General features: G+C 37.5%; 1 protein-coding gene across 5 annotated transcripts in view; it reads right to left on the bottom strand.

Annotated features, from left to right (window-relative positions):
* Positions 1-12,064, bottom strand: part of FNDC3A (fibronectin type III domain containing 3A) — a 109,248-nt gene that overhangs the window by 57,501 nt on the left and 39,683 nt on the right. Inside the window, exon 1 of one of the 5 annotated variants that reach the window (XM_069010830.1) lies at positions 4,318-4,432. The exons of the other annotated variants lie outside the window; for them this stretch is intronic. Within the exon in view, the coding sequence (XP_068866931.1) occupies positions 4,318-4,345 (28 nt within the window). The 5' untranslated portion in view covers positions 4,346-4,432. Of the gene's footprint in view, positions 1-4,317; positions 4,433-12,064 lie in introns of those variants that run through there. 5 annotated transcript variants of the gene reach the window in all.

Raw genomic sequence — 12,064 nt, 5'->3', positions numbered from 1 at the left:
TTGTAACCAAATACATTTTAGAAAGTAACACACCCACTGCTTTGGCATCCAAAATGAACCTGGAGCCAGAAAGAACTATGTAAGGAATCTACTTACCTGTGCCAAACAAGAGGCCGGGGATGAAACAATTAACTTGGCTCAGACATGTAACAGTTGTCATTCCAAACCAGAAGAAAGGAAAAAAGACACATGCATACGGTGGAATTCTTTACCATACATTATGGATGGATCAACATATCCCTCCCTGTTTTCTTCTACCAAAAGTCATTTTCAGCCAAGCAAATCAAGCTCTTCTACTTTGTTTTTATATTTTCTCCTGAATATCCTAACAGTTCCTTTTCACAACACCTGGAATCAGCCTAATTTCATTTTTTGTAAACATGGGTTATCAAATTACAGTTGAAATCTCAGCAGAATCCTATAAAATGCTACTAAACATCCCAAGCTATACTAACAACAACTGTCCTGATGCATTTTATGATCACAGTAAGCTTTACAGATAACATTATACTGGAGATAAATACTATCTTGTGAGTCAAATAGCTTGCCTGCTTCTTCCTCCTCCTCATCAAGTTTCAAGTGAGGAGATCCCCATCTACAATTTATTAATCTTATGCACAACCTTGCATTGTATATAAATGCATTTCACCCAGTTCAGTAGTACCATTCAAACAACACTGCTTTAGACAACTACTGCATGTTCCTGTCGATCTTTCACCACTTCTGGAATATGGATTTCCTGTGCCATTAGAGTTGTCTGGATGATCAGCTTTGCTGAAATACCAAGTATTTCTAGCATGTCTCATTAGCTGAAAGATACTCGAGTGCATTGATTACTGAGTGATTAAGGAGGAATATATTTACATCCTAAGCTAGCTGTGCCATCATGCTTTAGCATTCAATCCTTTCCTATTTCATGCCCAATTTAGAACATTAAAAAAAAAAAAAAGGTTATATTGACTCTGCTGAAGTTCTTTGGAAACAGTGATCAAAAATGTTCTGTGCTATGCTTTCAAGGAGACAAGCAACATGCAGGTATCTGGCCTCAAGACTCCACTGCACACCTGCAATTCTTTACACCTGCATTTTCTACTCCTATCTGCTTCCCACTGGCCTTCATATGCACCAAAACTATATCCTAAATAGATGTAACCTTACCCAACATTAAACCTCTTTTTCTCTGTGCAATGTTCCCAGGCACTTCAGACTTTCTTTCCAGCTCTCTGAAGCTGCACAGAAATGTCTACTGTACTACTTGCCCAGACCCAGCAGCACAGTAGCACCTTACAAGCAGATGATGCAGCAACATACATTTACGTGCTTCTGAAAAGAACTCCAAATGCACTCCCCTTCTGTTAAACTACTGTCACCAACATAAGACTAGATTCTTTCCCTTCAAAAATAATACATCTGTTTTTCAGTTGAGAGAACAAGGCACAGTAACTAAAAAAAATGACTACACACTGAAATTCTATAAACAGAATGTACAATTGGAAAGCTATTGTGGAGAAATTGGTGCTCTGTATGGCATTTGAAAGACCTGACAGAGGTTGAACAGAAAAAGCTGTGTGGGCATATTAATAATCTACTATGTGTCATATCTTTGCTGGAAAGTGATGCAAGGAAACTTTGATGTGTATATAGCTGCAATTAAAAGAAAAGATTGGGTATTTCCAAGGTAAATTTTCCTCCTGTTCATGCAATTTTCCTTTGCATAAGCATTAGAAGGGTGTAGTAAGCATAAAACTATAGCTTTTACAAATGTTTTATTGAAAACGCTACATAGATATCATGTCAGATTTACAACCTGTGTAGAAATGCACTGTTCTAACACACATGGGCCAGAAGTGAAAAAGTGATCAAACCATCAATAATCAATCTCAAAAACTTCATGCTTGACAGTCCTCTTTTATCCATTTGTAGTACAAATCAAGGAAATGAATGGAAGTTAGACTCACACTCGCCAGTCCTCTGCACTTCTGATCAATATTTATTGATATTCACTCTTATTTTTCAGCTCTCTTAGCAGGTGACTTTTAAAACTCATTCATGTTGGAAGAACTTTAACTGGTTCCAGTTGTTTAGACTGCCCTTGGAATGTACTAAATATTTTCACTCATTAATGCATTGCATAGTCACCAGATGCTCCCCAAACCGCGCTGCCAGCAGTGTCACACTCTAAAGGGAGATAGTCAGTCTGCTTTTTACCCCAATTCACAAAAAAATTATCTTTCAGAAAAAACACAGTGTAGCTTCTCAAATTCCCAAACTCACTTTGGGCTTTAGGCACCCCAAAGATCTGCCTGGAAGATAGCTTTATTTGTATGTGCTATCATTTGAAAAATAAGAGTAAAAGGTCAGATAAGATTTCAGATTTAACTGGATTTTAAATCACGGTAAGAGTCAATGTACCTTTTTTTTTTTGGTACATCTAACAGAATCCGATCCAAAATCTTTACCTGATCACAAAACAAGAAGCAAAATACAAAGTATATGGAAAGCATAACAAAAAGAATAAATGCAAACTTAAGTATGTTTCATATAATTTTCCAAACCTAGCTGCTGCTTAAGAGCTTTACTGAGATGCCTCTTGGCTGCATAAACCAAAAGAGTTAACTCTGTCCACTGAGTGGTGCCTTTCAAAATACAAACTTCTCAAGTCTAAAGCAGCTGAGGATGCAACATAGTAGCACTTCACTTAAATGCTATCTTTCAAGAGACTACCTTAAAGACAACTTGTTGGAAAAACAGAGAAGAGAAAGGCTGACCACTCTCTGTAGACATATTTTTCTCCTTCTATCTGTCATCTTCAACTTTCATTCTGACTCATTCTTCTTTCTTAGAAGAGAAGGCTGCAGTATCATCAACTTACAGCTCCTGGACCTAATGCTTCTTTGCCTGCCTCTTCCCAGGAATTTGATTGTCTTAGCTTTGGTTCTTTGGTTTGTTTTGGGAACCAGCTTGCTAAAGCTATGTTTTACGAGTAGAGCTTTCCCTGCTTTGGAGCTTTGTCTCAGCCTACAGTCCTGTTGTGGTCTTTGTTTAGCACAGTCCATCTATGTTAAATGATCTCCCCATATTTCGTAAGATTTTCCTAGGACTGTTGCCAGACTTCATTAGGAAGAGGTCATCATGAGGAATACCCATCTCCTTCTCATAGTAATTTATTCACATTTTATTGAAACCACAATTTCATATTAACTCCTTTCAAGAATTATTAATGAGCAATAATATATACTACTGGTTTGGCATTTATAGTCCTTACTGGAGCTCCTTCTTCAGCTGCTTTGAAAGGCACATCCATTCAATCTTTGAACTGTGAAGATCATCCAAGGGAAACACATTATACACAGTATTTATGAAAATGGTCCATATATAAAGCATCAAAGCAAAAGGATAACTGAAACTTTTGAGGAATGGGTCACTGGAAAAACAAATCAAGAACAAGCAAAGGAGATAAACCACACCCTCACAGAATAGCTGATTAATCAAAAGGAAAGGAAGGTGTCATCAGCTTCTCTAGTAGCTCCAGTACCATTCACCTGAGACCCATCTACAAATTGCTAGATGCTATACAGTCACTTGAAAAAATCTGAGGCTCTTTGGATGGTGTCCTAGAGCACCTGCTCTAGACAACTGAGTTTTCTCAGACAACTGGAAAGCCCTTTGCAGTGTGAGAAAGAGCTTCTCTTTGGCATAAGGAAACAAGAACAGCAGTGTGGATAGCTGTATCCACTTCCAGTGAATTTGGCCCTTCCAACTTTGAAACTCCTTATGATTACACTGTTTCTTAATGGCTTTAAGTGGCTGAACTTACATGCTTGTAACTGGTCTTTAACTCACATTACACAGGAGCTGTTTATTTTTGTGCACAGCTAGCCTATATGTAATGATCTTGTTATCTTCTGTCTCTTCTTCCTTTCCCTCATTTGGATAATAAACTGCTTTAGATGTAAAATAGATTGCTGCATGTCTGCAAAACGAAGAAGGGGAAGTTATATTACCATGATTTTAAATAAAGTTGAAGAGTGACATGATCATGTAAGTCATGCAAGCTAATAAAACCTCAGTCATTTCACAGACAGTCAAAAAAAGACAGCTATTAATTTACTATTAATAACACATGCACAGCCACATCTATCAAGCCATGTGCTGCTGATTCATCTATTACTACTACTACAAAAAAAAGCAAAACTAAGCACAGAATTAAAAATTCCTGGATTCAAAGTTGCAGCATTTAGTTAGATATTACATTCTTGCAAGAACAGACAGCACATTAGCCTTGCACAGATGAAAATGAAGGAAAGGGAGACTAACCTCCTGGGTACTCAACAACATTTGGCATCAGAGAAGGCACAGAGGCAGAGCAGTATCAGGCCCTGTAAGCTTGCTGGCATGGTTGTGACAGCCTGGGCATGCATGATGAACTGGCTCTGTTTTGAGGAATTCTGGAAAAACAATGGCCATGAGAGCTGCTCCACAACCATGAAGACTGTTTTCCTTCCCAGTGTGTACAATCCTTCACAACTACCATGGGCCTGACAGTGGCAGTGGCACAAGATAAGGCAGCCATGACTACTTTTTGAAGTACAAATAGGACAAGAGTAAACCAAAATTAATTCAAAGCTATTTCTTATTAACAGTAATTCTGTGATAGATGTCTGAATAGTTTGACAGCTACAACTATACATCAAGAATGCAGCAATACAACTTGAATTGCACAGGGTAGAACTGTAAGGAACTCTCCTGAGGTCTCATCTAACAACATGCAGCATTTTCCAACAGATGACACACCAGCCTGTATTCGTCCTGTACATAATTGTGAAAGAGGATCCAGAAAAAGTCCTTTAAGCACAAAGTTCTACCCTTTCCATTCTCATGAAACCCAGTACAAAGTCCATTTAAAAACACAGTTTGAGTTTCTACAAAATAAAAGCACCATTTGTTTTTAAATAATCAGATAATGAAATTAAGGAACTTCTTCCACTCTTTAATGTTAGCAATCTTCATGAATCTTTATTATTTCAGTTAATCAGATTGCATCCAATTAAGATAAAGAAAATGCTAGCAGTTTAAGTTATGCAAAATGTTTGTACATTAAGTCAAAATACTAAGTAAAATGCCCACAGCTCTAATTTTTTTATTTAATTCAAACTGCTTACTGGTTACATTAGACAAACTTTCTTCTTACACTAGAAACCAAGAAGAGATCCTACCAAATATTTTCCCTTCTCTTCCCCCCATAAAGCAGGTAATATAGGGCTATTTCTTTCCCACCAACAGCATAGTCAGAGAAGAGATCAGATTAAGTGATTGCAATGCCATGGGAATATTGTAATATTGCCAGACACAAACCTGTCAAGCTTAGCATGCTTCATACAAGGCTCATCCAACTGATTTCAGACTCAGGCAGTAATAGCACCTGAATCTCAGTAGCTTGAGTTAATACTTCACAGTTTTGGGGGCTAGACATGTCTGACTAGAGTAATGGAAACCAAGTTTTAGGGGCATTCTCTAGCTGCAGTTTAGGACTGTAACTTAATTCCTAACATGTACCTCCAAGAACCAGTACCATCCTTGTAAATGTGATGTTAGATGCTCATGGACATGGATGAGCTCAAAGAGTTCAGGTGCTTGAGGACAAAGACATTCACTGAGGGTACAACTCTGAGTCAGCACACCTAAATGAGGCACTTTCAGGATGTAGCCTTATTTATTTCAGCTTATAATAGTCAGGCTTTAGCTCCAAAATGGAGCCATCTCATTCAGGTATCTAAATTTGTATGTCTGCATGCAAGTTAGGACTTTAAACTCCCATTATAGCAAGTGGAGACCTAGTTGGTACAGACAGTGGAGCCTGGAGAGCTACTGAGTGCAAACTGATGTCAGCTGAAAAGCACTGAGTGTACTATAGCTAGTGACTAAATCTCCACTAGTTTCAATGGGAGCTTAAATCCAAGGCCACATATAGAAACACATATTTAGACACCTAAAATTAGATGTCTTCAGTATGCAGCTGAAGCACTGATATTTCAAACAAATGTCTCCAGAACCTTCCTACAGTCAGGCTCAGTTTGCAGTGTGGAGATTGCAATGTGGTGAAAAGAGGGACTAAAGGAGAAGATTAAAGAAGGTACAAGGGAAGATTAACTGATCTGAATATACAGGAAAATCGAACAGGAAAAGGAGAACCTGACTGAACACCTTACAGAGAATATAGCACCATATGAACTCACATCTCAGAATGCATGAAATAAGATAGAACAAGAGTTTAAAAAGTATCTATTAGAAAAATGAGAAAATAACCAAGGCAAAAAATGTTACAAAAAATGTTTTGTCCATATAAAGATATTGACTCTATTTAACACATATTAAACAGAAATCAATGGAAGAAAATGACATTTTTCCTAAGACAGACTACAATCAACATCATGAGAGATATGAATTAATGCATTCCCTTTTTTTTTTCTTTAATTTACTACTGCAGAAGAGAATAAAACAAGTCTAGCTTGCTTTTTAATCAAACTTTTACCAAATTCAATTTGTTCTGGGAATAGAATGTTTTAGAAGTCTAGTATTTGTAACACTAAGAAAGTAGGCACAACAGTAATACAAGCTGCTCTGGCAGAAAAGCAGCATGATAAAGTAAGTTTTTCCAATAACAGCTTCTTGTGTCATCTGTGACTGCTTCTTTAATGGCTTGATGAGACTGGGACCACAAAGACCTGGTCAGTCATCAGAATTAATGGAGGACAAGGTCAGACAGCTCCCAGAGAAGGCAGAGGGAGCTCTGATAGGAGGTTAATTTTCATGGTTACTCTCAGAGCAGAGAGAGGCCAATCTAAAGAACAGAATTCTGGATTGCTATGTTTTATTCTTGTCAGCAAAATGACCTTGTTTTGCACTACTTTGCAATTTTTATTGAGTTAGCACAAGAAATTTGAAAGAGGGTCATGACAAGAGTGAAGACTGCCTCTGCCCTACTGCAAAAGGAACTACAGAATCAAGGAGACGTGTCTGAATCCAGCTTTAATTCAGCAGTTGTCCTAGAAGAGCTGCAGCAGCAGGGCTTACAGGCAAGTTTTACCTGCCAATAATACTTGACTTACAAACTGGACTTGTGCTATGTGTCAAAGCCAACACATGAGCATTCTACATGCACTACAGTGAGGGCTTAAATCCATCATTATTTCTTTACCTTACTGGAAGGGTACTTGCCATACCTCAATCCAATTTTTAGGATAACCTACCGGTAAAAGGTAGAAGGATTAAGTCTTCAACAATACTTGCAAGGGCATTCATGCAACCTGTTTATCAATCTAAGCTATAAAAAGAGCAGCTCCTACTAAAAATTATTTTGGAATGAAACACCTCCAAATCAAGCTGCTACAACCACGCTTTGTGACCACTTTCCCTCATCATCTTGTTTCAATACAAAATGGAATTTTGTCTCCTCTGCAGTCATACTCCCACATAGCTGGCCAATACTAATATTATTTTTAGTTTGAGTGAAGATACCTAGAAACAAAAAAACCTTTAATTAAAAAAAAAAATTGTGTATATTGAAGGTCATTCCCAAACAGAGGTGCTTAAGAGTTAAGCTACTCCTATAGACTCAGCTCTGACCCTCTACCTGGACATCCTTAACCAAGAGTTAGTTAGCTGCAAATCATTGTAGCTTGCTCTGACCCCATACTTTCAGTTGATTTGTCTTAGCTTCCCTCAGTGCCTTTTATGAAGGCCCTCTAAATACTTCCTAAGGAGATCCTAAAACTAATATGTAGAAAAGGATGTTAATCTAAGTATCTATATCCAGTTTCAGACTCACATAGTATGTTTAGTCTTCTATACAGAAGGAATGGAGATGACAACTGAAAACATTTGCCATTTAGGGTGGGGTTGTTTTGAGGGGTTTTTAGAATTTTTTTTTAATGAACTGATATATAAAACTTTACTTCTGTGTTTTCAGAAGGATACTGTGAAGAATCACTGAAGATATATAAAACTTTACTTCTGTGTTTTCAGAAGGATACTGTGAAGAATCACTGAAGATGAAAAGGAAAGCGAATAAACTTACACCTGTTGTCATGCAGCATTTCAGTATTTAGAAATGAGAAACAGGAAAATCGAAACAAGGATGAAGAATTAGTTTCTTCTCAGGCTACAGAAAGAAAAAGATCACCCAGAGGAGCTTCTCTGGCTGGCTTCAGTAAGCTGTTCTTAACGGAAGCAGGAAAACCAAAGCACTAGACCTTTGTAATACACATCTGGGTTTACTTGTAAAGGCTCCATTACTCAGGCTACTAAGCTACCTAGAAGACTAGATATGCTCTAGGAGAGAACTCTTGTTAATAGTGTTTTATTGCCTTTGCTACTTTGTTCTATTACTAGAGAGCTGTGTATTTAAATAAACACTCTTTTATTCCTAAACTTTGCCCAGTGCTAATGTGGATACCAAGTAATTTAACAAACAAAATATGGTATTTCTAGAGGTGATGCCACCCTTTAAGTCTATAAATGCAATCACTACTGCATTGACAGGTATCCTTGAACATTCTAAAAGCACCACAGAATGACAGCACACACTTCCTCCACTTAACACAATGGTTTAGGATTTGATTATAAGCTATGGTGGTCTTGCAAGAGAAGTAACTCCCAATGACCATTAGCAACTAACAATGTCCCTTCTCAAGGTCTGTGGCAACTTGTACAGAATTTCTGATGGGTCTTTAACCCATTCCAACATTAATAAATTGTTTTAAAATAATACTCAACACCAAAGCACAAGATGATATTTGAACAAGATAACTCTAGGGGTTTTTTTTTGCTTCAAATGTACTTAAATAGCAGTTACTTTCAGATTTTGAGATGCTCAGTTACAGTATCTGTAAACAATCAAAACCATGCAAAGCCTGACAGCAGAAAAGACTAGAAAACAGATTAAAAGCTGCCCTGCAGAAAACTTGGGAATAGTGGTGGATGAAAAACTAGATACAAGCTGGCAAGGTGTACTTGCAGCCCAGACAGCCAACTGTATCTTGGGCTGCATCAAAAGCAGCATGTCCAGCAGGGTGAGGGAGGTGATTCTGCCTCCCACCTGGAGTCCTGGGTCCCTCAGCCAAAAACACACATGGACATGAAGAAGGTCCAGAGGAGGGCCAAAAAACCAGTCAGAAATGGAGCATTTCTCCTATGAAGACAGGTTGAGGGAGTTGGGGTTGTTCAGTCTAAAGAAGAGAAAGTGTTTGGGATACCTTAGTGCAGCCTCTGATTATATAAAGGGGTTTATAAAATAGATGGAGAAAGACTTTTTACCAGGGCCTACTGTTACAGGCCAAAAGGCAACATTTTAAATTGAAACAGAGTAGGTTTAGATTGGATATCAGAAATAAATTTACATGAGGGTGGTGAGGCACTGTCACAGGTTGTTCAAAGAAGCTGTGGATGCCCCATCCCTGGAAGTGTTCCAGGCCAGGCTGGATGGGGCTCTGAGCAACCTGATCTAGTGGTAGGTGTCCCTGCCCATGGCAGAGGGGTAGGAAAGAGATGACCTTTGAAGGTCCCTCCCCACCCCAAACCATTCTGCAATTCTGTAACAGTTTTATTCACAAAATATTCTGGCAAATGGGCAGGTTTGGTTTTGCAAAGCTCAAGCTGATCTTAGAATGAACTAAAGTTTGTGTTTCACCACTGTAGTCTCTTCTTTTCCTCTTCCACTTCCTTGAAAAACACTTTTCAGAAGTATTTTATTTCTTATTTCAAAGAGAAAAAATTAGGTTAAGCTTGCTTAACTTTTATCCCAGAGCCTAACCTTAATACTGATACATGATTTAATTTCAAAGCATGAAGCATTTATGACTCATTCTAATTTACATAAGTCTTCTTATTCTATTATGAAAATGGCAATTTTCCTTTGCAGAGACATATAGAACATGGTCTCTCTTATTGTGTCAAGTAACATTTAATAGCCTTTAGCTGTAACTTGGGACTGTTACAAAATGTCCTCAAGATGAGTCATCTTCATTCATTTATTCTGCAATAGGAAGAATTCATGAATGAGTGATCTGCAGTAATTCACTTCTACAAAGAGAACCCATTCATACATTTCAAACCTGGTTCTCTGAATCACTGTAATGTAGCTGATTATTTTGTATTAACAGAAGAAAATTTTGGCTTAAGGAAAGTTTGCACAGAAATCTGTGTATTTCTAGTATATGCAAAAAATTTCATAGATTTAAAAGACCTCTTTTGAAAATAAACATTTTGGTCTAACACATGGATACACAGACAGATAGTTCCTATCTATCTAGCAAGAAAAGCACGGTGTTTTTGTAAAGTTAGAGATTGACAAATGGTTTAAATTGAAGCTGTGTCAAGGGGGAGCACGACTTGTCACTATCAGACAATCACTAGGTAGGCAAAGAAAATATTTTACAGTATCCAAAAAATACGGCCATTGGCACACAGAAGTGCTCATTCAAAGCTGTATTTAAGTCAAAATACAGACAACAGAAATCCAACTATGATCCAAGACTACTAACTACAGAAATGTAAAGTAACCATGCTTCCTATTCTACAGAAATAAAGAATGAAATACATGTTATTTTAATTCATTAAAAGGCCACCAAAATAAAGGAATGGAATTCACCAAGAATAAAGGGTCCCTTAACCAACACTGCTCTTTTGCCATCCTTAGGAGACCTCAAACCAGCCTCAATATTAACTGCCATGGAAGAGGCCCACATTAAAAAGCTGCTTCTCACTTAATGAAGTTCAAAACCAGTCAAAGCTTTACAGATCACCAGTGAGAGCAAACACATGGTAAGTCAGTACAAAGAACTGCATGTAAAAGCAGCATTTTCTTCAGAAGCGTAATTCACAGAAAATGCATCGTGTGCTTCTCCATTAATGAGTACTTTAAGTTTTCACTACTTCATTGACTCAAGGACAGCTCTAAACAGTCGCTTTATTCACACCTCTCCTTTCTCCTGGAGACACACTAACTCTCATCATTTTCAGGTTGACAAATCTTACCCTATGTACAGCGTTGCCAAAGTAAGGAGAGTTCTCTTTAAAAACAGAACAGATGACAAGAGCAGTATGGAGATTGACAGAGCATCTCAATGTTTCCAACAGGCAAATATTTGATGCAAGAAAACACAGTTAACATTATGGTTAGATTTATTAACAATCCACATTGACTTCGGCAAACAGCACAATCTCAAGGTGAATTGACCAGCAATAAAGCACAAGAGAGATTTAGAATTTTCCAAGGAAGCGTGACTTACCAAATCATTCAAACTAATGTATCTGGCTATCTGCACTGCTATCTGGGATCCATAAGCAGTTTGCTACTTCTCAGCTTCCACTCTTTCATTTTAGTACTATATTTACATAATTTCAATTTTTTATATCTTATATCACTGAAAAAACTGCATGTATGTTCTTTGCAGAGACTTTTAAGTCAGAAAAGAGTATAAAAATGGGTAAATATTTACAGGAGAAACTAAGATTGAAAAAAAAATTATTAAGAAACATTATAATGACTAAATTAACTTCCCACTGATTGCATTTCCACTAAATTTCAGCCATCTTGTCCTTCTTCATGCCTTTCTAAAAATAAACATCTCTGTACATTTATTCAAACCATTCTCATTATAAATTTCCGCATCTTTAACTATGATTTTACCTAACAACTGAGTGCATACAGTGAAGAAAAAAACAAGGAACTGATGTGAGCTTGCTTGCTTTCTTACTTTCAAGACAATGCAACAGACTCCTGCAGCTGTAACCCATTTTGCAGACTGGTCATTTTGTAGACAAGTCAAGGGCAAACTATGTTTGAGAAGTTGTGGCAGAACAAAAAGGACCAATGCCAAATTACTCTCTGCAGTTTACACCACCCCAAATTGTTCATTTTATACAAATCTCTACACAGAAAACCAAACAGTAGACACTCCTCGTGAGTTGCAATACATACCATGAAAAAGGAACAGCATCAATTACTAAGGGCATTTCTTCTTTTAGGCAGATCCATTGGCACAGCACTCAAAAGCACAGAAAT

This window comes from Aphelocoma coerulescens, chromosome 1 (genome assembly GCF_041296385.1).
Source record: "Aphelocoma coerulescens isolate FSJ_1873_10779 chromosome 1, UR_Acoe_1.0, whole genome shotgun sequence".
Classification (NCBI taxonomy): Eukaryota; Metazoa; Chordata; class Aves; order Passeriformes; family Corvidae; genus Aphelocoma; species Aphelocoma coerulescens.
This window is presented reverse-complemented; position numbering and strand designations above follow the sequence as displayed.